This window comes from Pteropus medius, unplaced genomic scaffold, assembly GCF_902729225.1.
Source record: "Pteropus medius unplaced genomic scaffold, Ma_sr-lr_union100, whole genome shotgun sequence".
Classification (NCBI taxonomy): Eukaryota; Metazoa; Chordata; class Mammalia; order Chiroptera; family Pteropodidae; genus Pteropus; species Pteropus medius.
In genome coordinates this window covers 22,515,558-22,542,120 of record NW_024351729.1, presented here as the reverse complement: position 1 = coordinate 22,542,120, position 26,563 = coordinate 22,515,558, and the positions used below count along the sequence as shown (strand labels likewise).

General features: G+C 49.1%; 3 protein-coding genes across 12 annotated transcripts; 2 read left to right on the top strand and 1 right to left on the bottom strand.

The window, feature by feature from the left end:
• The first annotated feature begins 33 nt into the window (after window positions 1-33).
• On the top strand, window positions 34-6,484 carry RNF25 (ring finger protein 25). 2 transcript variants are annotated; one of them, XM_039844783.1, is made up of 10 exons: window positions 34-177; window positions 2,523-2,597; window positions 2,834-2,936; window positions 3,025-3,092; window positions 3,190-3,259; window positions 4,435-4,506; window positions 4,607-4,750; window positions 5,104-5,193; window positions 5,490-5,624; window positions 5,823-6,484. In XM_039844783.1, the coding sequence occupies exons 1-10, from the start codon at window positions 137-139 to the stop codon at window positions 6,399-6,401; spliced, it is 1,377 nt and encodes a 458-aa protein (XP_039700717.1). In that variant the 5' UTR covers window positions 34-136; the 3' UTR covers window positions 6,402-6,484. The 2 variants fall into 2 exon arrangements, with proteins under 2 accessions (XP_039700717.1, XP_039700716.1); XM_039844782.1 differs by having other exon boundaries at window positions 35-177; window positions 5,101-5,193.
• Window positions 6,485-6,931: 447 nt separating this feature from the next.
• BCS1L (BCS1 ubiquinol-cytochrome c reductase complex chaperone) lies at window positions 6,932-10,578 on the bottom strand. Of its 2 annotated transcripts, none has more exons than XM_039844784.1 (8): window positions 10,448-10,578; window positions 9,069-9,437; window positions 8,830-8,969; window positions 8,445-8,639; window positions 8,120-8,183; window positions 7,704-7,873; window positions 7,393-7,510; window positions 6,932-7,243 (listed from the first exon to the last, which is right to left on the bottom strand). In XM_039844784.1, the coding sequence occupies exons 2-8, from the start codon at window positions 9,386-9,388 to the stop codon at window positions 6,991-6,993; spliced, it is 1,260 nt and encodes a 419-aa protein (XP_039700718.1). In that variant the 5' UTR covers window positions 9,389-9,437; window positions 10,448-10,578; the 3' UTR covers window positions 6,932-6,990. The 2 variants fall into 2 exon arrangements, with proteins under 2 accessions (XP_039700718.1, XP_039700720.1); XM_039844786.1 differs by lacking the exon at window positions 10,448-10,578 and adding an exon at window positions 9,672-10,421.
• Window positions 10,579-10,653: 75 nt separating this feature from the next.
• ZNF142 (zinc finger protein 142) lies at window positions 10,654-26,026 on the top strand. 8 transcript variants are annotated; one of them, XM_039844767.1, is made up of 11 exons: window positions 10,654-10,810; window positions 11,075-11,219; window positions 11,981-12,294; window positions 14,384-14,968; window positions 16,015-16,179; window positions 17,119-17,943; window positions 19,720-19,897; window positions 20,388-20,462; window positions 20,669-23,591; window positions 24,155-24,260; window positions 25,148-26,026. In XM_039844767.1, exons 2-11 carry the CDS (start codon window positions 11,215-11,217, stop codon window positions 25,615-25,617), a joined length of 5,646 nt encoding a protein of 1,881 aa, XP_039700701.1. In that variant the 5' UTR covers window positions 10,654-10,810; window positions 11,075-11,214; the 3' UTR covers window positions 25,618-26,026. The 8 variants fall into 8 exon arrangements, with proteins under 8 accessions (XP_039700701.1, XP_039700704.1, XP_039700705.1 ...); XM_039844769.1 differs by having other exon boundaries at window positions 10,670-10,810; window positions 11,044-11,219; XM_039844770.1 differs by lacking the exon at window positions 20,388-20,462.
• Window positions 26,027-26,563: the final 537 nt, after the last annotated feature.

Here is a 26,563-nt window from a genome sequence, read left to right as displayed (position 1 = left end):
GCCGTCAGGACCCGCTAAGGACCCGGAGTCTGAGGTTGCCTAGAAACGGCCCCAGCCACACTGCCTCCCGCGCTTAACTTTCCGCCTCCGACTTCCCCGAGAATATTTCCGGTTCCGGCTGTGGGCCGGAGAGGACATGGCGGCGTCTGCGTCTGCTGCTGCAGGGGAGGAGGACTGGTAACTTTGGGGCATGGGCTTTGGCTGACCGCCTGGACCCGGTCCCGGAGGACTGGCGGCGGCCGCGCACGGTCCCTACGGCGGGCATGTGGGGCGGAGCGAGGGATGAGAGATGGCAGAGACGCTGACATCTCTGCTTAAGAGAGCTTCTGGACTCGCAGCGGGTGGGTGGAGGGTTGCTGATCTGAGCGAGAGGAGACCGGATCTGTGCCGGCCAGGTCGGGTCACACTTTATCTGATTTGATCTCCTCTGCGGCCTCATCCCATCCCGTTGTCTCCTCCCGAAGTGTATTTGCTCAGAGTCCCGGGGGATGTTTGCATATCAGATAGCCCCACCTCCCTTTTACCTCCCAGAACCGATGCCCTCCAGCTCACGTCCCCCTTTCCCTTTGAATCAGCCAGTTTCCTGAGAGGCTTTCCTTAATCTCCCTCCCCGACAGCATTAGTGAGGACTATTGTCTGAATAAAGCTTTACACTTCACAAAAAGGACTACTGGTCCTCTCAAACATTCTTAACAGGAGACCAGAACCTAGAAGGACTCTTGGATTTGGAAATAAGATAAATGTGGGCTCATTCAACATTTTATTAGCTGTGTGATGCTGACCAGGACACTTAGCTTCTGTGAGTCAGTATCCTCTGCTGTTAAAAAAAAAAAAAAAAAGTGGGTGTGGCATCTGCCTCATAGAATAGTTGTTAGGATTACTATGGAATTGTAACATACATAAGCGCTTTTCATTAATAACTCTGAGATGTAGGCATCTGAGGGGACTAGAGGAGACCTGAGAGGTAAAATGACTCACCAAAAGGTACATAGTTATGACTAGGATCCAGGTTGTATGACTCCAAATCTTACTCCAATTCTTAGTACCAGGACATTGTACAATCACTCCCCTCCCCCCCTCTTTTTATCACCACCTTACCACATCCCATTTATACCTCACATCCAGTTCCCAAGTCACAGCTAGGTGAAGTATTGAAGGGCCTCTTGATGGAGCCTACACCTCAGTGTCTCATTGGTTCAGGAAGTCTGCCTAGTGAGTGCTAGTCTTTATTAAGATCATCTAGACTGATGGTTTTCAACCTATTCATGGGAACTTTAAGATTCTGAGGAGACACTTGAAGTCTTGGAGAGGGCAGCAGTGATTGGACAGCTAACCTGTGGTGCTCTGAGGCTCCCATGCTCATGTCAAACAGACCTACTCCACTGCCATTCTTTTAAACTTTGAAGTGTCTGCCTAAGACTTAAAAAGTGTTGAGAATCACTAATATATATGTCATGCTAGGGGTAGCCCTGCTCTTGGTGAAGAGGGGACAATATACCTATAAGAAAGCAAACCAGGCATGTACCTTTCCATGTATTATCTGGGTAAAGCTTGGACTCAAGCCAGGTACTCATCTTCAGTGTCATTACAACTGCTGTTTCTGTGATTAAAAATGTGTGTCCTCTGATTTACATCGGTACCACTAGATTCTGACCTGGACAGGTCGAGCTAGGTTAATTAGACAGCCAGGGTCATAAATACATTGAATACCAACTACATCCTTTCCTCTTTCCTTTTAAGGGAGGTTATATACAAATAGGAAAAAAAGAGGACACAGGCTAGCTACTATGGCCAATATGCTATCAGACGCTTTAAATAAACAAATCACCTTTCATCCTTACAGTAATCCTAGAGAGTAGGTGGTATTATCTGTTATGGTAGACAGGGTAACTCAGGCTTATAGAGATAAATAACTACTCAGATCACATGGCTGGTAAGCAATTGGTACCTAATACTGACTCCAGGGCTGATGGCTCTTCCACTTCAACACAGCTTTTATACCACCGTGATCTGTTCTGTGCAGGCTGGTATCTCCTTTGAGAAGTTTAGGGTGACTGGTATTGGCAGTGTGTAGTCACGGATCCACATAAGCCATGGTGTAGGGAAAGCCAGGAGTGGTACTGGTAACCTTAAAGTTAATCAGTGGGTGTCATATTTGCAGATCAGAGAGATGATCTCTAAAGAACAACCAACAGTGCAGCGAAACTCAAAGGAGGGAATCAGGAAACCAGGCTCTGGTCCAAGTTCTGCTTCTGTTAAGCCTTGAGATTTGGGCTAGTTATTCCACCTTCTGGGAATCTGTTTCCTCATCTGTTGGCAGAAGTGATCTCTAAAACTCTGATTTCCATGATTCCTACCTGGCCATTTGACAACTTGAAACATATTTCCCCCATTTTTATGAAGGTTAGCAAGAGAATGCAGTCAGGCAGGATGCTGCTTTTCTACAAAGCTAGCCTTCATTGGCCTTAGTAGGCTTTAACAGGGAGAGCGTAATGGTGAGTCAATCTCCCCTGTCTCTCTAGGGTCCTTCCCTCTGAAGTCGAGGTGTTAGAATCTATCTATCTGGATGAACTACAGGTGGTCAAAGGAAATGGCAGGTATGTATTCAACTAAAGGTGGGCAGGAGTCCCCTTAGTAATAAGATTCCATGCAGAATCTGTGTGCCTTGTTTCGGAGATAATGTACACAAAGACTGTTCCTTTAATCCTCACCCTCCAAAAGAGTGACTCCAGTACTCACATCCTCTGCCTGCTTTGCTGTCTCACCCCCATCCTGCCTAGCCCTCAAGCCCCTGCCCAGTCACATCCCAGGTCTCCACTTCATCTACCTGCAGATCTTCACCATGGGAGGTCTACATCACCTTGCATCCTGCCACAGCAGAAGACCAGGATTCACAGTATGTCTGCTTCACTCTGGTGCTTCAGGTCCCAGCACAGGTGAGGTCCCTAGCTCATGGCAGCAAAGGGGAAAGGGGACAGGCCCTGGGATGAAGTGCTTTAGCAGTAACTTGTGGTTTTCTACTAGTATCCCCATGAGGTGCCACAGATCTCTATCCGTAACCCCCGAGGACTCTCAGATGAACAGATCCACAAGTAAGTGGGCTGGTCAGAGCAGGGAGAACTCAGAATACAGCTCAGTCTGGCGAGGGAAGGGAGCGAGCCTAACGTTTGCTTTACTTTCTTCCTCTAGGATCTCACAGGCGCTGAGCCAAGTGGCCAAGGCTGGGCTGGGCGCTGCCATGCTCTATGAACTCATTGAGGTAGGAGGTGTCCTAGCCTGGGGAGATGTCCTTCCCTTCAAGCTAGAGCAGTTTCTCTCAGGGGAAGCCATCGACCTAGAATTTTGAATATACCTGGATTTATTCATTTAGTTCTTGTTTAGGTAAGGTCTCAATCAATCCAGAAAGATGAAACTCTTGTGTTTCAAAAAATCTCCCCAAAAGACAGATGTGTAGCTTTCCCAAGTTTCCTATTCCAGCATCTCGACAGAAACCTACTTTTCCCCTTTAACTTGCATTTTTCTTCAGTTTCCGTGCATTTTTTTGTTCTCTTGGCATTGGGAACTGAAAGAAGCAAGAGATGGAACCCTGCCTGGAGGGTCTTTGCCATAGATGAACACCTGAAAGCTAGTCTGCCATTAGAGCTGACTAGAAAAACTCATGGTTCTTTTACTCAGTTTCTATCCTACTGAAGGAAACAACCCAGATGAAGCAACACCTAGAGCTACAGTCTAATACACAGATAACACTTGCTATTTGAGATTAAAAACACAAGTAGTCTTATTTTCCTCTACTTTGCATTTTTAAGAATGTTTAGAAAAGAATGAAAGTGAGTGGCCTGGTGGCAGAGACTGGGCATAGACAGACCACTGTATCACTCTTGAGTCAGGCCCCCACAATGCAGCTTTGAACTTTGGGGAATTCCAGAACATTAGCTATTCAAATCACAGTGCAAATGCATATTTCACAGCTCAACTCGATGCCTTTTGAATTCTCTGCTCTTTTGGGTTGTCCATGCCTTGACTTTTTTCTGAAAGCCTACTCCAGAACAACTCAGTGATGCTCGAAGGGAGTCAGCCAAGAAAGAAAGGCCTTCCAGAAGATGTATTTTTTTTTTTAATTTTTTTTAGAAAGTGTGTTTTAATTGAACATTACTTTTCTCTCTGTATTGTTTTCATTTCCAAGAGCTATTAAAGGTGACTAAATGAGTGGGGAAATTATTAAATTGGATTTTGAAGCCAGGCTGACTTGGAAGGAGGGGCGGGGCCTTAGAGCAAGGTTGATTCCAAGCAGAGGGAGCATCACCAAGACAGAAAAGCATGGACGCGAGGTAACAGACTGGCTTGGTTGATGATCAGCCAGCCAGTCACTCCTGGGAGTAGTATTCAGTTCTTGCCGCTGCCTCCCTGTTTGAACAGTGTCTTCTCTCCTCTCAGAAAGGAAAGGAAATTCTCACAGATAACAATATCCCCCATGGCCAGTGTGTCATCTGCCTCTATGACTTCCAGGTGGGTCTCTCTCTCTTGGGACCTGGGTTCTGCTTGGGATGGGCAGTGGAGGGCTTGTGAAAGAGCTCGACATCATGCCCTACATCCATCCTCCCTCCAGGAAAATGAGGCCTTTACGAAAACACCCTGTTACCACTACTTCCATTGCCACTGCCTTGCTCGGTACATCCAGCACATGGAGCACGAGCTGCAGGTTCAAGGACAGGAGCAGGAACAGGAACGGCAGCATGCCACAACCAAACAGGTTGACCCACCAGTCCCTGCTCCCATTTGGCACCACTGACTCTCCAGCCTTTTCTCTTCTTCCAGTCCAGTGGCTCTTAACTTTTTAAGGGTCATAGATCCCTTTGAGATTAATGAATGCTCACCTCTTTAGAAAAAGAGCATCTTTATATACTTGTAATCGTACTGCATGTAGTTTCAGAGGGTTCCAGGCCTCTAGCTAGGCAACCCTTGCTCTGCCCCACCTCACTTCCGAACAGGTATGCCTGTGCCCTTCTGTCCCAGCCCTCTATAGATTAGGCTTGCTGACTAGGTTGGGCAGCTGGGGATCCCCCTGGGCTATGAAGCAGGGATGTGATTTCTCCTCTTTAGAAGGCAGTCGGTGTGCAGTGTCCGGTGTGCAGAGAGCCCCTTGTGTATGATCTTGCCTCACTGAAAGCAGCTCCTGAACCCCAACAGCCCATGGTAAGAGAACTCCCTTCTAATCTGAACCAGAAATAATGGCATTTTCCAAGGAGGGAGAAATGGCATCTTGTTTGCCTCGAGTGGGATCTCTGGAATTGGGCTCGACCTGCCTTGGACCTCTCTGCAAAGCCACAGCTCCCATTGGGAGCCCAAGGCTTCACTTGGGAGCCCAAATCTGAGGGATAAAACCAAGGACCTTGTGCAGACCTCCTGAAGCAGTCCTGGAAGAGTAGGGGCTCAAGTCTGCCGCCTTCTGTTTGTTCGTTCCCCCTGCCAATCTGTGCCCTTCCTTTCAGGAGCTGTACCAGCCCAATGAGGAGAGCTTGCGCCAGCAAGAAGAGCGCAAGCGGCTCTACCAGAGGCAGCAGGAGAGGGGGGGCATCATTGACCTTGAGGCTGAGCGTAACCGGTACTTCATCAGTCTCCAGCAGGTGAGGAAAGGGTTTCCCACACCTCCCCTAATGACACCAACCTTCCTACCAACACCCCTCTGCCATGGCCATAGGGTGAGCTCTGTTCTACCCAGGGAAGTTTTAGACTGATGGTAGTTGGCTCATTTAGTGGGCAAGAGACCTGTAGTTAACTGCTTTGACGCTGCATCTCCTTCACTGCATCTCACTTCTTTATAGCCTCCTGCCCCTTTGGAACCAGATTCAGCTGCAGATGCCTCCAGAGGAGCCCAGCCACCCAGCGCCCTTGCCACAGAACTATCTACTTCATCAACTGCCCAACCCACCCTGTCAGCTCCTCTGCCTGTGGCCTCCCAGTACACTTGCGAGAAGATTCCAAGGGCTGAGGCAAATCAGCAGAAGTTGGGCGAGACCCAGAAAGCTATGCTAGATCCCCCCCGGGCCAGTCGAGGCCCCTGGAGACAGCCTGAACGGAAGCACCTAAAGGGAGGGGAGTACAATGTCTCCAAAGGTACCAATGATACCCAGGAACTGCCACCTCCTGAGGGGCCCCTCAAGGAGCCCATGGACATAAAGCCAGAACCCCATAACCAAGGAGTTGAAGGTCCTTCCCAGGAAAAGGGGCCTGGCAACTGGCACGGTCCCCCACCCCGCAGGACTCGGGACTATGCTCGCTGGGAGCGCTCCAAGGGTCGGACACCGGGTTCTTCCTACCCTCGCCTGCCTCGGGGTCGGGGAGCCTACCGGCCTGGTACTCGAAGGGAGACCTTGAGCCTGGAATCTGAGGATGGTTCCTAGCAGTACTGTCGGGGGAGAGGGAAATGGGGGTGGGAGGAGGGGAAATAAAGAGATTTGGCCTCGGTTGGCTTCTTTGCTCAGTAGTGCCTAGCCTGTGAAGTATGGCTGTCTTTCTAAATTCCTAGCAAGGCTGGAGTGTGACAGAGGAGCCCCAGATTTTCCCTGAAGTCTGTTCTCCCACAAGATCAGGGTCTGGGTCAAGAGGGATCTGACATCTTAGCTACTTTAGCGGGTTTCAGGGAAAACTAGTCTATACCAATATGCAGGAAACACCTTGCTTGGTAACCCACTGTATACAATATTATATATACCTACATCATACACACACAATTTGGAAGGGATTCTTTAGGTGGAAGATTATACTTTTCTGTTTACTACAGTGTCTCCTCTTTCCCCTTTGTCTTAGGCTATACTGCTAGCACTTGTATATGTTCACACTTGATGGCCCCTGTAGGCACCTGTGATTGCAATCCATGGTTTTTAGGCAAGTACCAATACAGAGCGGGAGGAAGGGAGGTCAGAGACCAGAGTAGTGTGGCAGGTGTTTATTGATTCTCCTAAAGGAGGAGAGCTTTGCACAGCCTAGTTGTCACCTCTTCAGGGACTCAGCATTGTGAATTGCTCCTTCAGGGTCATTTTTATACAGCATGAAGTAGCCCTGCACCTGGGCAGGACTGATCTGAGTTGTAACTTGAAGGACACGTTTTGCAAAGGCCTCCGCCAAGGCAGGTGCTTGCCCTGGATAGAATCTCTGGAACATCTGGGTCAGCTGCCAGTGTGAGCAGTAGCCCACATACTCCTTCAGGTCTACTCGCCCAGGGCGTATCAGGGCAGGGTCCAGTCTAAGAGGCCAAGGCAGCAAAAAGTCATGGGAAGTAGTATCACTGGTACCTAAAATAATGGTCCCCTCTGACCCTCCTGATCCTCCCAAGGCACTGAGGTGGTGGAATCTGGCCTCACAATCTCAGAGTAGTACTTCACTGCTTCCTACCTGTCAACATGGTTGGTGGTCATGAACACAATGCGGGCCTCAGTGGAAGCCACACCATCCAAGGCATTGAGCAGTCCACTGAAGGTGAGACGACCTAGACCCTGATACTTGACTGGATCTAGAAGGCAAAGAAAAAGAAGCATGGGTGGCTGGTCATAGCCCTACTTAAAATTAGCCCCTTCTGTCCCTCTACATTCTCCTACTTATCTGTGCCTCTCGTGGGCTCTTGTTGCTAAGCCAAGCATCCTCTAGATTTCTACTTTCTTCAACCATCTCTCATTTAGAAACATCCCTCAACTCCCCTCACTTACTCTCCGCAGCCAGGTCTCGATTGAGAAAGGCAGCATCCACGTCCTCCAGGAGCACCAGGCTTTGTTGCGGGGCCACACTCAGCAGGTGGTTGAGCCGGTCATCAGAGAGGCTGGAGTCTGTGAGACTCAGCAGGCAGATGCTGTGCTCCAGTTCCCCAGCCAAGGCTGTGCTATGGAGGATGGGAGAACAGGTGGTTGGCAACATGGGAATCTCTTAGCAGTGGGAAATTGGGCCCAGCTGCTCGTTCCTCACTGTACTAGGTATGTCTCTGGCCTACCCCTTCCCCTACTCCACCCTAATGTTCCACAGGTCTCATGTTTATCCTGGCGCTGTTCCCCACATTTATTTCTCTTTCCAATCTTAACGACCCAGTTTTTCTTCAGTTTGAGAGTTAAGAGAAATGTCGACTACTCACATAAAACTGCTCTTTCCGCAACCAGGGGGCCCATAAAGCAGGTAGCCACGTCTGTAGGGAATGCCTAGGAATACAGCCAGGATAATCAAGACCTAAAATCAATCAATCTGCCCCAAATGTCCACATTCATTCCTAACCCTACTCCCTGAAGACCTGTGGACCTCGGTATTGGAAGAAATCATCCCTATAGGCAACTTTCCCTTTTATCTCTGGGAACTGAGCTAGAACTTTATTCACTCCATCTGGCCACAGAGACTGACCTGATTTCCTCATATTCTAACACCACACCCAAAACAGCCTGGCCAAGACTCCAGCTGCATCTCACCTCTGTCAGTGTACCACTTGGGGTTATCGATGAATTCCCGTATGTCTCCGACAATTCGGTCGGCCAGACCCTGTTCTAGAACCACAGAATTCAGTGGCCGCCGCCGGCGTGGATAGCCAAAGGGGCGCCATTCAGAGCCCATGGCTGTGTACATAACTGTCTTCCCTTCCTCCTGCTGCAAGGCTAGCTCTCGAGCTGGGAGAGAAAAGATGAGACAAAGCCAACATTCCTCTCTGTCGTGCCACTAAGGCAGAGCTGTGCCAGAATAGCTTCCCTCAGCCCTTGCTCCCAGGGGCTCAGATCCTCCAAGCTTCTCTTCTTCTGATGTCAAATGCCCCCATTCCTACAAACCGCCATAGAGCTTGCCTATGCCATCATCCCACACCTTCCTCCAGGATGTTGAAGAAAACCTTGCGGTCAGTGCCCAAAGCTGTAAAGGTGACAGATTCCCATGGAGTCCCCGTTTGCAGGTCTATCATCTGCATCTCTCGGCTTCGTTCCACTCGGATCCATTTCCCCTGATACCTGAATAAGAATGGTCAAAATGGGGTGAAAGTGAGTCACACCCAGCTCCCCTCATTCTCTTTTTCTACTCTCACAGCCCTCCCTGGCTCCCAACCTTACCAGATAAAGTGGTTTCCAGGGCTGGGGACAAATTCAAACTTCGTGGAGATGCGGCCACTCTCATGCTGAAGGTACGAGGTCTCGACACTGAGGTGCTGAGTACGGGTACTGTGACGGGTGAGCCAGCTAAGCAACCAGGCATAGCTCCTGTCCCTAGCAGGGACTTCCAGTGTGATCATGTAATGACGCCGGAATGCCACCAGGCCCAGCTGGGCACCCTTCCGGGCCAGGGCCAGGGCTGTACCCACACCCACCAGCCCAAATCCAGCCCCAAAGTAGGGATTGTCCTTCAGGGTCAGAATAAAGTCTGAGAGGGGCATCTTGAAAGGGAAACACCGAACCTTACAGGCCCTGAGGCATTTTCAAAACCTGGGGATAGGGAGCAGTAGAGACGGGACAAAGCACAAGATTAGTTTAGCAATTAGATTCCAAAGCCCCTCCCTTCCCCAAGCCTTCCCTCCTCAGAAGCTGGGAGCAGGAAAGACAGGTCAGCTACTGGGTGCTTCAATGTCCTCCCTTTGTGGGGTGGCCATGGTGTTGGAATGTAAGGGCTGAGACTCCTAGTCCCTAGTCCCATTTTGCCCTTCATTATCCTGTTCATACCTGTTTTCTGCCAGAGGACTATGTCTGGAGATTGCTTAATCCCGAGAGAACAATGTAACGGGCTTGTCTCTTTAGAATTAATTTTAGCTCTTTCTTGAAACGACATCTTAATGGATCCCCACCTCCAGCTTCACCAAACTGTTATACTGGGGTCCAGGTACTTCTTCATAAAGATGGCTTCAATCCTATTACTATCCCTACTCCAACATCTCACAAAAGACCACTGAATTAGGTAAAAACTCCTCTGCCTGGCACTCAAAGCTCTCTATAACAGGGCGCCCATCTACCTTTCATGGCTTAGTTCCTAGAACTAACTCCCTGTTGAACAAATATGCAAACCACCTCCCACCTCCTGGCCCAAGCAGTTCTCTCGACTCGGAAGCCCATTCTAATTTATTTTCTCCAACTGAAGTACTGCCCATCTGCTGCTTTCTTCATGGAGATTTTCCAGAAGTCTCTGCAATAAAACGGGTCTAATTCTAGACCGTAAGATCCTGAGGGGTAGAAAGCCAAATCGTTTCTAGTACCCTTCCTGGCTCTCTACCACTTTGCTCTGAGCCTGGCACGCGAGGTGGTGAAATGACAGCAGTGACCTCGACTGAGGCTCAGAGTTGGACCCAAAATTCTAAAATGCCTATGCATGGAAGGCCACAGCCAAAGCCCTATCCGCTCCGGGTCCCTGTCGGACGCCCAGAAGCCCCCTGCGAACCTCCTCTACGCCCCAGCTCGCGCCTCTAGCAACATGGTTTGAAGTAATCGGTCACACCGCCCCTTACCGCCATGACTCTCTGGCCCTCCCTCTCAATGGTTTCACCCCTCTGCACTCGAGGGAAGCGCCGCTCGGCCCCGCCACCGAGTTCTTTCATCTACTTCCCGCCACGCCCACCACAGAGGCCCGGCCACTCTGCTCCACAACTCTCGATGGTACTTCCTCAGGCTTCACAGCGAGGGGAGGTGAGGAGGAGAAACGATAGAGAAAACCATAGAGTGCTCCGCTTGAGGAAGAGAGAGCAGCCTCCAAATGCCCGATGCCATAGAGGCCGCTGGGCCGGAGGCGGTCGCATAAAGGGCGTCCTGGGAGGCCGCTCCGGCTTATGTAGACCATAGAGATGCGGCTCCCGCTGGTCCTGGGCCGGGAGGTGAGTGAGCGGCTGCTGGGCTGACTAGTAGTGAGTGCAGGTGGAGCGGGCTGGAGGCAAAAGTTTCTCTAGCCCCAGGATGAAGGCGGGCCTGGGAAGTGGGAACCTTCGGGGGGAAGGTGCTGAAGGGAGCACGCCTAGAGCGGAGCCCCGGTGCATCACCTCGGCCGCCGCGGTGCCTCAGTCGCGTCATTGCCCTGGACCCCGCCCGGTTGTCCGCTGCCTTTCCTCAGGACCGTAATCATGACGATGCTCCATCTCAAGCCTTGCAGGTTATAATCGGCTTTCCCATTCGTCGGCTCTTATGATTCCCGCTCCCGCTCAATGATGTGGACGCTGTCATCGCCTCCACTTTACAGATAAGAAAACTGAGGTCCAGAGAAGCGAGGTGACTGTCCAAATCCATGCGGTGAGTCAGCCCACAGACAGGTGGAAACCGGGTGCCTTGGTCCACAGGCCAGGTCTCATTCATACCCCAGGCCTTCTTTCTGCCTTAATCTGTCAGGAAGCTTTCATAGTGGAAGTGACATGTGTACAGATTCTGAAAGGATAGTTAGGAGTTGGTTAGCCAGACAAGAAAGATGAAGAAGTGGGGAAAGCCCATCAAGTTGAGAGACAGAGACAGATATGCATGTGTGCAAGTATAGCAACAAAAGAGAATATAGCGAGTTTGGGGAATGACTGGTTCAGAGATCTGTTAAGGGCAGAAGTGGAAGATGAATCTGGAGAGGTCAGCAGGGACCAGATCATGAAGGAAGGGTCTTATACCCATGCTAAGGAATAGTAAGATAAAAAAATGTTAAGAGGAGAAGAAAGCTCTGGGATCACTTGGCCCCACCCAATTTTGTTGCAGATAAGAAAACAGACCCAGATTGCTTAATGATTTGACCAAAGTCCCTTAGCTCCAAAAAGACATAATCTGTAGTCTTTAATATACTGGCCAAAACTTGTTGGCTCTCTCCTAATAATTGATCCCTATTATAATTTTTATACTTTTTTGTTCTAGACATTGTCATAAAAAGAAAACTTCTAGGTTGACTAGACATGCCATGCTGCCATACAAGGAAATGCTAAGTGGGCAGGCACAAGTCTGTTCACCCACAGCAATTGGGAAGAAAGTGAGAGATCTAACTATATTTTGTTTGGTTTCTCTTCTGGTTGGTTTATCAGCACTTCAGAGACCACAGCACACAAGTTGGTGGTGATGACAGATTCTGTGTTGGACTCCCAGCCTGCCAACAGCACTGGGGAGATGGATGGACTGTGTCCTGAGCTATTGCTGATCCCCCCACCTCTCTCTAACCCTGGAATCCTGGAGCCCATCCAGAGCCCCTGTCCTTCCGGGAACCCTTCATCTTTGCCTGCTGACCCAGGCTGCCTGCTGGTAGAGGCCACAGCAACTGAAGAGGACACAGGGAACATGGAAATCATTGTAGAAGCAGTAGCTGGAAACCTGTCCCCAGGTGCTCCTGGAGAGACCCCAGGTACAAACATGGTTGTTAGCAGACAGTGGACAAACAGCCCCGAGATTTTGCCTGTGCTATTTCTGATCCTTCTATATAAATATGATGAGAACACAAGGTAGCATCCTATTTTTATACTTAGAGACGTAATTTGATTTGCAGTTGGTAAATGTTGACTGAAGGCTGGCGAGGTGGTGCACAACCTTGTACCAAGCTCTTGGCAGTCTATCCCTGCAAGGGCTTTATGTCTGCTAGCCAGTATTCCAGAAGGGAAAACCTTTCTGACACCTCTGCCCAATCCTTACTCCAGTAGTCCTTAGAGATTCTTTTCCCCCATATTGACCCTCCTACCCAGGAACTCAGCCAGGGATTAGGCAAAAGGTCTAGCCTCTACCACCCTAGGTTTGGCAGAGCTTCCCCGAGGCAGTCTGGTATTTCCCTGCCCTAGTTTCTTGCGTATAACATATTTACCTCATCTAAGGCATGTGGTTAAGAGCTGGAAGAAAGAGCTAGAAGATTCTCCCCTTTATTCTTCCTACATCTACATCTTCTCATTTTTAAGTAACTTCCCCGTTTTTTAACTGCCATCTTCCAGCTACAGTTGTTACAACTTCCTCTGGCAGTGTACAAAGAATATTGGGAAAGATTAGCTAATTTGATCATATAATATTTCTAAACCTCTATGCGGTAAAATAAATAATAAATAAAAAACAATCCCAGGAAAAACATTTGCAATGTATAAGAAAGAGTTACTATCTTTAAAGTTTAAAGAGCTCCACAAAAGGAAAAGAAACAGTATTTAAAAGGGGTGGGGGGAATCTACATGAAATGCAATAAAGAAGAAATAAAAATAATAACTAAGGATGTTTAATTTCAATAAGACATAAATTCCAGTTAAAAATAACTATGAGATGTTATTTTTGTTTTGGCAAAAATCGAACATTTTTTTATAATACCTAGTGTTGATGAGGCAGTGGGGAAATAGACACTATTTTATAGCTTATGGAGAGTATAAGGTCAATTTATCTACATAACAAATTTTAAAATGTGCATACTTTGACCCAGTAATTCCACTTGTCGGGATCTGTTTCGTAGAAAGACTCACACACACATACAAGGATATGGGGATAACGATGTGTAGGCTAGCTTTCTTTGTAATGGTTGGAAACAACCCAAATATTCATCAGTAAGGGCAAAACTTCATTTTGATTTACCCATGGTCTGAAGTACTATGAAGTGGACCAAAAAAAAAAAAAACTGTACTCATAGATAAAAGTATCTTTGCTATATAGCAAGTGTAAAAAAATTAGCAAATTGCAGAAAAATGACCCAAGAAAATCTGAAAGGATTTAGACAAAACTGCATGTGTATGGCAGGATGGGTATTCTTTTTTTATATATGTCTGTATGATTTGAATTGTTGCACTGAATATTTAAACAAAAATTATAAAGAGTAAAAGACCACCAGAATAAATGGGCTTGAGTAATGGCTCCACCATTAACAAACATGGTGGCCTTAACCTCACAGAATCCCAAGTCCTTTTCAAAGGACAGCTGGAGGACCAGGAAGTGTTTCCTGAACTTTTCTTTGTCAAGGTCCTGCCTTGCTTGCTTAAGAAATGGTAGTTTTTATTATGAACAAGATTTGATTCCTTTCAAAAAGCATGTTCTCCATTTTATGAATTACTGTACCTACGAAAATCTCTTTACAGAATATGAAGGTAACACTTTGTCGTCTGTATTGCAAGATATTATCCCCAGATTGTCATTTTCTTTTTTGGGGAAGTTTTTAATTTGGGGGCAAAATATATTGCCTTTTTTTAATGCTTTCTGGATTTTGGTTAATACTTGTTATATTGATTTAACAAATATTTATTAAGTACCTACTTCGTACCAAGTATTGTGCTAGATACTGGGAATCCAAACACATGTGCACAGTAGACTGTCCCTGCCCTCATGGGGTTTATAGTCCAAGTGCAGAATCAGACTTAAAGTCCATCTCCATTCCATTAATATTAAAATATTCACCTATGTTTTCTGCTAGTAACTAACTTCTCTGAGTCTTGTTCCATCTGATTCTGTGGCTTTCTCTGTCGATCCTCTACCTGCAGGTGTCCTGGTAAAGGTGGTGGAGGTGTACTTCTGTGAGCGCTGTGAGCAGAGCTTCGCAGAGCCCACTCTGCTGGCCCTGCACCAGTGCACTGAGACCCTTATACAGCCTGTGCAGGGCCTCTCTAGCCCCCCATGCTCTGTAGAGCTGCCTCCCAGCAACCTCACTCTCTCCGGCCCTCTGCAGGGCCAGAGCCAACCAGATAGCTCCCTGCCATGCCCTGTGTGTAGACAGGAGTTTGCCCAACCCCAGGCCCTGAAGAGCCACTTCAAGATTCACCGGGGCACTCCTGACACCTTCTCCTGCCCAGAGTCTGGCTGTGTTTTCTCCGCTGAAGATCGTAAGGGTCTGCAGCACCACCTGAGGCAGACCCACAGAGTGGTTCCTGTGCCCTGTTCTTTCCGGGGCTGCCCACTGCTCTTTGGGAGCCAACAGGGCATGGAGCTGCACCGGCAGGCCCATTACCCTTTCCACTGCAACCATTGCAGCTTCATTGGCTCCAACGTCAAACTCTTCCGGCAGCATCGGCGCAGCCATAGGGCCGGGACACAGGGAGAACTGTCGGCCGTTCAGGAGCTGCTGCCAGGTATGAGGCCAGGGGCCCAGCAGTATGCTGCCTGGAAAAGCAGTTATTTCTAGTGCCATGAATATATGCCTGAATACAAGAGAATTCAGAGTAGCGGCTCAGGAGGACAGAACTGCTGGCTGACATGGGAAGGTGTCTAGAAACCTTGGACCAGTCAAAATATATGGGATACAGAGCAAGTCCTTGTCCATGACATTGAGTAAAATCTGCCTTTAGGTGTACTGTGGCCTTGAAGTTACTTAACCACTATTCTCTACTGATCCATTTCAGAGCTTTCTGGGGCAAAAGCTAAAACGCCCATCATTGGCTATAGCCACTGGTAGAATGCCCATAGACTGCATTTTAGAGCAAGTGGTGTTGGGTAATAGAACCTAGAGTTATTTTGAAAAGAAACCTTTAAGGAGGGTGGTGCTTCGTAATTCTTGTTCCTCTTGATCTCAAAAAAAGTCATGGGGTTGAGTAAAGGAGCAGGAAGAAATAGGGAAATCTGGCCAGGAAAGGCCAAGATTCTGATGAAAGAATTTGGCTTACTAAGACTCATTTGTGCTCTGTTCCCCAAGAGAAGACCTTTTTTTTCTGGGAAGTATTCACAGGTCTATGCTTCACTGAAGCAGCTGCCTCTACTGAAGGAGAGAAGGAATGGATTTGAGGGGGACAGTGTGACCCCAAGTTGCTGAGTTGGGTTTCTCAGAACAGTTTAGAGATCAGGGTATGTTTACCTGCACTGAGCCACCAGCCATTAGCACTGGGAACCTGAGCCATGGAAGTGTAGTCCACCTATTCTCTACCTCTCTGTCCCCTACCCCTACTCCAGTGACCTCAATGCTCTTACCTTCAAGGAGTCTGAGAATGTTATCTGAGGTGTGTGATTTACTTTAGGCTGGAGCATTACTGATAGCTTAGCTCCGGTCTTCCTATAAGAACCCGAGATTCTTCCCTTATGCTAAAGGGGGAGGGTGATTCTGCCAGCTAGTAAGAGAAAATGTACAAGCATTCAGTGCTGTCATTGGCTCCTGTAGACTTCATCAAGTTTTGTGTGTCTCCAGTTCTCAAACTGCCCCCAGGAAGAGAGCCTTCAGAGGAAGCAGGTACACCCCTGCCTGGGCAGGAGTCAGCTGAAGAGGAAGACGCAGAGGAAGAGGAGGAGAGTAGCATCCTGAAGGACTCCCAGAAAGCCCTGGAGAAAAGCCATGGGGCTCAGCAGTTGGAAGGTGACGACATGGTTAGGCTTGAACCTCTCGGTAGTGGGAAGGAATGGCTTGTGGAGAACCTGACATTAAAGCTGTAGGGTTTAATTTCCTAAGCTTTGGTTCAGATCTTTTCATTCTTAAGAGTCTACTTTGACATGTTTAGTGGGAAAACAATACATGGGTAAAGACACTATTAGAGTTTGCTTTCCTGGGCCTATTTTCCTCAGGCAGAAAGCTCTTTTGTAGGGAAAGAACCAGTGATTACCATAGTATAAAGACACCAGAGGTTATTGATGATCAGTGGCCTGTCTTGTCTGGCATTGATCCCCCTAAGATTTTTTTTTTCCTGAATCCTTGTTTCCCAATTTCCAACTCAACAGAACAACGTTAGAAACCCATTGCAAAAAAAGAAAAGAAAAGAAAGGAACAAAAGAAAGAAACCTATTGCACAGGGAGATATTTACTGTCAGGTCAATAGGAAGGATCTAATTATTACCGGCTCCCCATGACTGAACTGATGAGCCAGTGTTTGGAAATTGGAGCACTTTATCTTCTCTTCTGTTCACTCCTTATGGGGTTCTTTTCCTTACAAACAACTCTGCTGATCCTTCTACCTGCCACCATGAACCCAGGCAGGAAGAACAAGAATGCCCCATCCAAACTGGTCTTTAGAGAAGCTCTAGACAAGGCTTAAGAATAGTGGGTTGCTTGGAGAAAGCAATTCAAACAGGCCACAGCAAGATCTGAGAAGTCTTTGTGATTTTGTTTCTCTAAACACTTGAATATCTCATTTCTTCTTTGAGACTACAGCATTTGAGATGCTATTGTTAGGTTTCCTGGAGAAATGGAAAGGCCACATACTTTGTGTTAGGGAAAATGGTGTTTCTCCTATAATCTGGCCAGCTCCTGACCTATCAAAGAATCTCAATTGTCAACCCTCTCTGCCTCTCCTTCTCACAGGGGACATGGCTTCTGGCACCGAGTCCCTCTTCAAGACCCACATGTGTCCAGAATGCAAGCGCTGCTTTAAGAAGCGGACCCATCTGGTGGAGCACCTACATCTCCACTTCCCAGACCCCAGCCTCCAGTGCCCCAACTGCCAGAAGTTCTTCACCAGTAAGAGCAAGCTCAAGACCCATCTGTTACGGGAGCTGGGCCAGAAGGCCCACCGCTGCCCACTGTGCCACTACAGTGCCGTGGAGAGGAATGCACTCAACCGCCACATGGCCAGCATGCACGAGGATATTTCCAACTTCTATTCGGACACCTATGCCTGCCCCGTCTGCCATGAGGAATTCCGCCTCAGCCAGGCCCTCAAGGAGCACCTCAAGAGCCACACAGCAGCGGCGGCAGCGGAGCCATTGCCCCTTGGCTGCTTTCAGGAGGGCTGCAGCTATGCAGCGCCTAACCGCAAGGCCTTTGTGAAGCACCTGAAGGAGACCCATGGGACACGGGCTGTGGAGTGCCGCCATCACTCATGTCCCATGCTCTTTGCCACAGCCGAAGCCATGGAAGCCCACCACAAGAGCCACTATGCTTTCCACTGCCCCCACTGTGACTTCGCCTGCTCCAACAAACACCTGTTCCGCAAACACAAAAAACAAGGCCACCCTGGCAATGAGGAGCTGCGCTGCACCTTCTGCCCCTTCGTCACCTTCAACCCAGTGGCCTACCAGGATCACGTGGGCAAGATGCATGCTCATGAGAAGATCCACCAGTGCCCTGAGTGCAACTTTGCCACTGCCCACAAGAGAGTGCTCATCCGCCACATGCTGCTGCATACAGGTGAGGTGGCTTTTATCCTTACAATAATACAGTAGTGGTGGTGATGATGATGAGGGTAGATGTGAGCTTTTATTGTGTACCAGACACACGAAGGCTTTGCAGCCCATTCATTGTCTCATTTGACTTAATATCCCTAGAGATAAATCTGGTATTTGGAATTTATGAGCCTTAAGCCAAGTTTCATTCAGCTAGTAAAGTGATCAAGCTAGGATGTGAATCCAGGCATTCCGATCCAGAGCCTGTGCTGTAATCACTGTGCTGTTGTGCCTCACCCTTAAGTTCCTGTCCATTTCTTCCCACTCGTAGTCCGGCTTGGGGAAGTCACACTGAGCTTCTCAAAGGGAAGAAACCCAGATCAAGACAGATACCTTCCTTTGCAATTCAAGTTTTGGGATGTGCTGTGAGAGGCGGGGCGAGGGGACTGAGCCATTCATGCACGTTATAGCTTTGGCAGCCATGACCCTGAAACAGGATCACGTCTGGCGACCTGGAAGTTGCAGATATTTCAAGTCTGACTTTTAATTTGTTACCAGTGTTACTGATGCTTCTAGTAACAATGAAGTCAGGCTTCCTGCTATAACATTACCCCATTTCTGATCTCTGTAAGCATACGAGAGTGATAAGACATTAAAAAATCTCATCAGAGACTCTAGTTTGGGAGGACAGTTTTAAAGCAACTTGGCCAAAGCCATTGTTGTTCTCACTAAACAATTCATTTCTATAAATGCTTTAGTCACAAAAATCGCATTTTTTCGAGGCCTTTCCTAAAACCTTACATCTATATAATGCTTTTAGTTTACAAAGTTCTTTCATATTATGTCATTTAATCCATAATAATAATCTTGTAAGGAAGGCAGGTAAAAATGAGAAACGCTGAAAATTTAAACTGCCTATTTCAGCATCACACAGCTAGCATCAGAACCAGAACCGGAACACCACCTTGCCTGCCTTTCACCATAGGGAAAGGGGCTAAGTGAGTGGGCAGGGATAAGAGGGAAGGGTCCTGAAGGGACATGACCCCCAGCTTCTTAGTGCCAGGTCTTGACCAACTCCATGGACAGCTCACCCTCAAGTTCTCACTGGGCACCACTGAGGACTTTGGAACATCTTTTAATCTTCATATCAGCCATGTGAGGTCAGTATTTTTGTCGCCCTCTTTTTTGGAGACAAGGAAACGGAGACTTAGAGGGGTTAAATAACCTGCCTAAGGCCATGTAATAATAAGCTGGGATTTGAGCCACCGCTTAATAGCTCTATGATTTCTCTGTGCCTCAGCTTCTTCCTCTGTAAAATGGGATAATCATAGCACCTGCCTCATAGGGCTGTCGTGAGAATTCAGTGAGAGGAAGCATTTTTATAATGTGCTCAGAAAGGTGCCTGGCACAGAGTGAGCACTGTATACATGTTTGCTATTAATATCTTTAGTACTGTGTTAGACTTGAGTCAGAGTTCTTAAGTGAGTCGTTGGATTGTCTAAGGTTTGCTCCTCTTACACACAGAGAAGCGCCAACAAGCTGTATAACAAATCAGGAGTGGACTTTAAAGCCACTTTTGCAAAGTTCAGTCTTCACTTTCTCCCATCTTCATTGGTATTGGAGTGGAGGAGTAGTTGTCTGAGAGGGCATTGACTTTTGTGATCAGCACGTGAAGGTTTTGCTCCTGCCTGGCATCAGGACAAACTTGGTGAGGGAAATGATCTGTCTGCTCACTGGATCTGTGTGTGACCTGTGTTTTCTTCCCCCTTGTTCTCACCCCTACCACCCACCCCTACATAAGGCGAGAAACCTCATAAGTGTGAGCTGTGTGACTTTACATGCCGAGACGTGAGCTACCTATCGAAGCATATGCTGACCCACTCCAATGCCAAGGATTATATGTGCACTGATTGTGGCTATGTCACCAAGTGGAAGCACTACCTCAGTGTGCACATGCGAAAACACTTAGGAGACCTCAGGTATGAGCACATGCATGCCCCCATCCCTATCCCAAGAGCCTTATGCTAAGCTAGCCTCCTCTTGATTCGTCTATGGCCCCGTTGTTCTTCTGGCCCCAGGGAGACTCATAATGCCCTTCTCTGCTCCTGTCATCTCAGCTCCGTTGCCTACGGCTGGCCTCTGTGCCTGTGGCCCAGTCTGCATGGTGATAGATAGGGCTCAGGGAAGAGAGTACAGACCCAGAGTATAGGCCTAGATACTAGAGTATCACTTGAATTCTCAGAGTCCAGTCTCAGGAAAGTAGATAGGCTATACTGTGGCCCCAATCCTGACCATGTCTAAATTCAGGCAAGTTCCCCTCTGATCTCTAGCTAGAAGATTTCTCTTTATCTTTCGTACCTCCATGGGAGAATGGGAACTAGGCACAGAAACCTGCTCCGTGGGGCTGTAGGCATGTCATCTCCTTGGAAGTTCACAGTGGGTTGCTGATTCATGATATCTTTCCTTTAGGGAGAAATATAGAGTAGGGGCTAGAACAGCAGCCCTGAAACTAGACTGTCTCTGCACTTCACTTTGTAACTTCAGGCAAGTTATTAACTTCCATGCCTTAGTTTCCTCACTTGTAAAATGGATATCTGTATCATAAGGTAGTAGGAAAAGAGTAAATTAGACGTACATACAATACTGAGTGTAGAGCCTGACCATAGTATTTAGTGACTGTTAGTTATTATGATTGAGTTATAATTGTGATTTTGCTCCTCCCCTCCACCCACCTCGTCCCCTCTTGCCAGATACCAGTGTAACCAGTGCTCCTATCGCTGCCACCGGGCTGATCAGCTAAGCAGCCACAAGCTGAAGCACCAGGGCAAATCCCTGATGTGTGAGGTGTGTGCCTTTGTTTGCAAGCGCAAATATGAGCTGCAGAAGCACATGGCTTCCCAGCACCACTCTGGCAAGCCAGCCCCACTCTACCCCTGTCGCTACTGCAGCTACCAGAGCCGCCACAAGCAGGCCCTGCTGAGCCATGAGAACTGCAAGCACACCCGCCTTCGTGAGTTCCGCTGTGCCCTCTGTGACTACCGCACCTTCAGCAACACCACCCTCTTCTTCCACAAGCGCAAGGCCCATGGTTACGTGCCCGGGGACCAGGTCTGGCAGCTCCGCTATGCCAGCCAGGAGCCAGAGGGGGCTAGGCAATGTCCAACGCCCCCACTAGACCCGGAGAACTCAAGCCAGCTGTCTGCCCAGCCTGCTGAGCAGGACCATGACCCTGGGACTGTAGTGGACCCCAGTTTGGACCAGGCTCTGCCAGAGGCCAGTGAGGAGAACAATTCCAGGAGACAGGATGGCAGTAAGGTTCCCCACAGGGATGACCTGGTTGACAGCCCCTGTCCAGCACAGGCTGATGAGGGCAGCTGCACATTACACCTAGAGGCCCTGGGAGTAGAGCTGGAACCTGTGGCTGAGCCACCCATTGAGGAGATCTCTGAAACAGCCCCTGAGGAGTTCAGGCCCCTGGATCCCTCGGGGTCCCTGAGACTAGAAGGGCCAGATGGAACTTTGACAGTGATGTCTACCTTTGAAGGTGCTGGGACTTCTGGCTTGGGTGCTGAAGAAGAGCCCATTCTGGAAAAACCAGTCCCCGAGTCCCCCAACAATCCCCGCTCCTCAGAGGAACCCCCTAACAGCTGGGTAGGAACCTTCAAGGCAACTCCACCCACTGAGACAGCACCCTTGCCCCAGTTCCCCGAGTCAGAGTCATTGCTCAAGGCCCTAAGGAGACAGGATAAAGAACAGGCAGAGGCGCTGGTGCTAGAGGGCCGGGTTCAGATGGTGGTGATACAAGGAGAGGGGCAGGCCTTCCGCTGCCCGCACTGCCCTTTTATTGCCCGCCGGGAGAAGGCCCTAAGTCTGCACTCCAGGACTGGATGCCAGGGCCGCCGAGAACCCCTGCTATGCCCTGAGTGTGGGGCGAGTTTCAAGCAACAGCGTGGCCTTAGCACTCACCTGCTGAAGAAATGCCCTGTTCTACTCAGAAAGAACAAGGGCTTAGCCCGACCAGATTCACTCATTCCTCTGCATCCTCTGCCCTCAGGCACCCAGGCCTCAGAGGCTGCAGAAGGTGGGAGGCCCCCACCTGCACCATTAGAAGTAGAGTTAGTGCTCCCAAAAGATGCTCCTTCTGAGCTTCCTGGGGGACCAGAAGAAATAGAGGAGCCTCTGGCCCCACTCTCTGGCTCTGTAGTACTTCCTGCAGGAAACTCCTCACCCCCTGAGAAGTTCTACTTTGAGCAGGGCAAGTTTCATTGCAACTCATGCATGTTCCTTTGTTCTCGGCTCTCCTCCATTACCTCTCATGTGGCTGAAGGCTGCCGGGGGGGACGTCGTGGGGGAGGAAAGCGAGGGGCCTCACAGACCCAGCCTCTTTTGTCCCCACTGAGCAATGGGGACTCTGCTTCCCTAAACAGTGGGAGTACAGAGTGCAGCCCTGGTGATGGGGACTCAGCTTTGGTTCCAAAGCAGAAAGGGGCTCGCTTCTCCTGTCCCACATGTCCTTTTAGCTGCCAGCAGGAGCGGGCTTTGAGGACTCACCAGACCCGGGGCTGCCCCCTTGAGCAGTCTAGGGAGTTGCACTGTGGCCTCTGCTCATTCACTGCTCCTGCTGCTGCTGCCCTGAAGCTCCACCAGAAGCGGAGGCACCCCACTGTGGCCTCAGCCCGCAGCCCCCGGCCCCCTCTTCAGTGTGGGGACTGTGGCTTCATCTGTAAACAGAGCAGGTGCCTACAGCAGCACCAGCGGCTCAAGCATGAAGGAGTGAAGCCATATCAGTGCCCTTTCTGTGACTTTTCCACTACCAGAAGGTACCGGTTGGAGGCTCACCAGTCCCGACACACAGGTGTTGGCCGCATCCCCTGTAGCTCCTGTCCCCAGACATTTGGTACTAATTCAAAACTGCGCTTGCACCGGCTGAGGGTACATGACAAAACACCCACCCACTTCTGTCCCCTCTGTGACTATAGTGGCTACCTTCGCCATGATATCACTCGCCATGTCAACAGCTGCCACCAGGGCACCCCAGCTTTTGCCTGTCCCCATTGTGAGGCCCAGTTCAGCTCTGAGACTGCACTCAAGCAACATGCTCTGCGCCGGCATCCTGAGCCTATAGCCCCAGCCCCTGGCTCTCCTGCAGAAGCCACTGAGGGCCCCCTGCACTGCTCACGCTGTGGGTTGCAGTGCCCCACTCCTGCCAGCCTGCGAGGACACACCTGTAAACAGCACCCACGGCTCGAGTGTGGGGCCTGCCAGCAGGCCTTCCCTAACCGGCCAGCACTGGACGAGCACCGGAGGCAGCAGCATTTTAGCCACCGCTGCCAGCTCTGTGATTTTGCTGCCCGGGAGCGGGTGGGCCTAGTGAAGCACTACTTGGAACAGCATGAGGAGATTTCAACGGTAACAGCAGCCTCTGATGGGGATGGGGATGCCAGCCAGCCCTCTCTGCACTGCCCTTTTTGTGACTTTGTGTGCCGCCATCAGCTGGTGCTAGATCACCATGTGAAGGGGCATGGGGGCACCCGGCTCTACAAGTGTACAGATTGTGCTTACAGCACCAAGAACCGACAGAAGATCACCTGGCACAGCCGCATCCACACAGGGGAAAAGCCCTACCACTGTCACCTCTGTCCTTATGCCTGTGCTGACCCCTCCCGCCTCAAGGTAAGGTTAAGGACCATGGGGGCCAGGAATGGAAGGGATACAGGCTGTGGAGTTAAACTACCTGGATTCTCTAAGCCTGATTCTCTCGAGTATTAGCTCTGTGACCTTCATCAAGTTCTTTAACTTCTTCAAGCCTCAGATTCCTCATCTGTAAAATAGGGATAATACTTCATAGGGTTGTAAAAACAGTGTACATTTATTGAGTGCTTACTGTATGCTGGGCACTATAATTTGAATCCTTTCAAAAATAAGAGCTATAGTTACTTTTACTAGTTTCCATTTTTAAAGATTAATAAAGTGAAAATTGGGGTTAGATTGCCCAAAGACACAAATAAGTGGCAGAGTTGAGATAGGGCAGACCTGGGGTAGGCCCAGTGGGTTAGGTTGGTGTCAAAATGGCCAGACTAGGGATCCTGATTGGTAATGGAAGTATGGGTAGGATGGGAGCAGGGGTCAGGGTTACCTGCCAACAGTTTCTCTGCCTGCTTCCCCTATTTCCACATCCATCGAATACCCAAGGATGCACATTTTCTGGGTATATTCTTTGCTTTTCCCTCTTCCAGTACCACATGCGGATTCACAAGGAAGAACGGAAATATCTGTGCCCTGACTGTGGCTACAAGTGCAAGTGGGTCAACCAGCTCAAGTACCACATGACCAAGCATACAGGTGAGTCTGCGAGATTTTGACAGGCCCAAAGGGTTCCCCTATTCCCTGGTACACCCAGCCTCCCAGAGGTGGTGTGGGCCTTACTCAGATTCAGAGTGCACATCAGTTTTCACATTGGGGGTAGTGAGTAGGCCAAATGGCCAGAATAGCTTCCCAACCAACTGAAGATGTATCAGAAACAGAAGAAAGGTGAACCTGAGAGCCTGGGCATGTGTACTTTGCAAAAACTTTCCAGATGATTGTGGCACCAGGTCACCCACCTCTCATTGAGAACCCCCCAACTTAAAAATGAACGATTGAGGACCAGGTCTGCCTGGTTCCTGTAGACATGATGGAACTATCAAGAGTAAAGAGGAGGCAGTGGGAGGGTTCACCTGTGTTAATGTATCCTTTTTTTCTCCTGGGTATGGAGTCCACAAACTTCAAGTTCTCAGAAGAGGGTTAATGATGGTATGCCTGTGATTTTTGCATACGATCTCTCCGTGTAATGGAATTGGTCTCATGCATTCCAAGGCCCTCCGTGTCTATGAATGCCACTTTTTTCACCTCTACCAAGTTCCATGAGTACCTCATGACTAAAAGGAGGTGGGAATCTCCCATTTGGAGACTCTATCATATTTAAGAATCCATTGCTATCAGGTGACTATTTAGGGGTCCAGTTAGTTATCAGCATTCATCGAGCATCTGTTGTATACAAGGGACTGGCTGTGTTGGGAGAAGGGCACAGAAACATCAGACAAGACTGGAACATTCCAAGATATGATCATTAGTTAGCTTGCTGCTTGTGTTCTCTATGTCCTAGGATCATAATGACTCTTATGGTCCACTGAATCTTCTCCCGCCCCCTTCAGTGGTGATTTGTTCTCTGTCTTTGCCATGACCTACAGGACTAAAGCCATACCAATGTCCTGAGTGTGAGTACCGCACCAACCGGGCCGACGCACTGCGAGTGCACCAGGAGACACGGCACCAGGAAGCCCGGGCCTTCATGTGTGAGCAGTGCGGCAAGGCCTTCAAGACACGCTTCCTGCTGCGCACCCACCTCCGCAAGCACAGCGAGGCCAAGCCCTATGTATGCAACGTGTGCCACCGTGCTTTCCGCTGGGCTGCTGGCCTGCGCCACCATGCCCTCACCCACACCGACCGCCACCCCTTCTTCTGCCGCCTCTGCAGCTACAAGGCCAAACAGAAGTTCCAGGTGGTCAAGCATGTGCGCAGGCACCACCCCGACCAGGCTGACCCAAATCAAGGCGTAGGCAAAGACCCCACCACCCCTACAGTGCACCTGCATGACGTGCAGTTGGAGGATTCCAGCCCTCCTGCTCCTTCTGCTCCCCCAACTGGACCCGAGGGCTGAGAGCCACCCCACCTCCCGACAAGAAGAGGGTGTGGTCCAAGATGTGCAGACTGGAACCAGAGCTAGCCTGAGAAGCTCAGAACATAAGGAAAGGCTGGCTTTGGGGTGTCAAGGTGGCTGGAACCCTCCTAGGACTCTGGCTATAGTACTTTGAAGTTGATGGCTACATAAAAGACATGGATCACAAACTGATTTCAGGTTGAGGCACACTACTGTTTTTAACCTGTGAGGTCCTAGTTTCTTTACCATCACTCCACCAAAGTCCCTGGCTATGAGAATTTGGTTTTACTCATTCCATCTTCTCTTTCCTTTTTTACTATGTCAAGTCCTAATTTCATTCAACATCCTCAAAAGTTGTATCTAACCGCATGTGTTGTGCCTAATGCTCTATAAAGCATGTTAAACAGAATGATTACTAGCTTATAGATTCCTCCAAGTCCCTGTCTTAACATTTCTAGCTGTCATCTCGATCTGCCTGTCCCCTGTTAGACCTCTGCCTCTTTTTTGTCTCCTTCCATCTTCAGTGAGTGAGTGATTCTCAGACGGGCCCAGGTCTGCCTTCTCTCTGTCTTGGTCCTTGCCTTTCTCCCTATTTCCAAGCCACTTTGTCTAGCTGTAGAGGGAGGTCTTGCACCCACTAAGCCCCCCTGGAAGAAGCTTTAATTCAGCATCAATCCTCAGACTGAGTCAGCAGCTACACTAGAGTTAAAGCACAAAGATGGTGTGAAAGGCAAATGATTGGGGGAGGGGTGGCAAATCTAATGCAGAATTCTATGAGTGCCTCACAGTGACTGTATAATTAATCATCTAAACTGGGACACACTGGGAAGATGAAAAAGGGTACTATTAATAATTATGCTGGGACAGCAGACATAAACCAGGACTGTTTCAGGCAAACTCTTCAGGAGGGCTGGGATCTTGCAACCCATTGTCTGCTGCTTTTGCC

What these genes read in the sequence shown, in the direction of transcription:
- RNF25 (XM_039844782.1), top strand. Translation starts at nt 137, where the DNA reads ATGGCGGCGTCTGCGTCTGCTGCTGCAGGGGAGGAGGACTG. An exon ending in GCTGCAGGGGAGGAGGACTG is followed by an intron (nt 178 to 2,522) that starts GTAACTTTGGGG and finishes CTGTCTCTCTAG; the next exon opens with GGTCCTTCCCTCTGAAGTCG. An exon ending in AGCATGCCACAACCAAACAG is followed by an intron (nt 4,751 to 5,100) that starts GTTGACCCACCA and finishes TCTCCTCTTTAG; the next exon opens with AAGGCAGTCGGTGTGCAGTG.
- ZNF142 (XM_039844767.1), top strand. An exon ending in TGCTCCTGGAGAGACCCCAG is followed by an intron (nt 12,295 to 14,383) that starts GTACAAACATGG and finishes CTCTACCTGCAG; the next exon opens with GTGTCCTGGTAAAGGTGGTG. An exon ending in TGGGGCTCAGCAGTTGGAAG is followed by an intron (nt 16,180 to 17,118) that starts GTGACGACATGG and finishes TCCTTCTCACAG; the next exon opens with GGGACATGGCTTCTGGCACC.
- BCS1L (XM_039844784.1), bottom strand. Translation starts at nt 9,388, where the DNA reads ATGCCCCTCTCAGACTTTATTCTGACCCTGAAGGACAATCCCTACTTT. An exon ending in CTTCAACATCCTGGAGGAAG is followed by an intron (nt 8,640 to 8,829) that starts GTGTGGGATGAT and finishes TTTCTCTCCCAG; the next exon opens with CTCGAGAGCTAGCCTTGCAG. An exon ending in TCGAGACCTGGCTGCGGAGA is followed by an intron (nt 7,511 to 7,703) that starts GTAAGTGAGGGG and finishes TTTGCCTTCTAG; the next exon opens with ATCCAGTCAAGTATCAGGGT.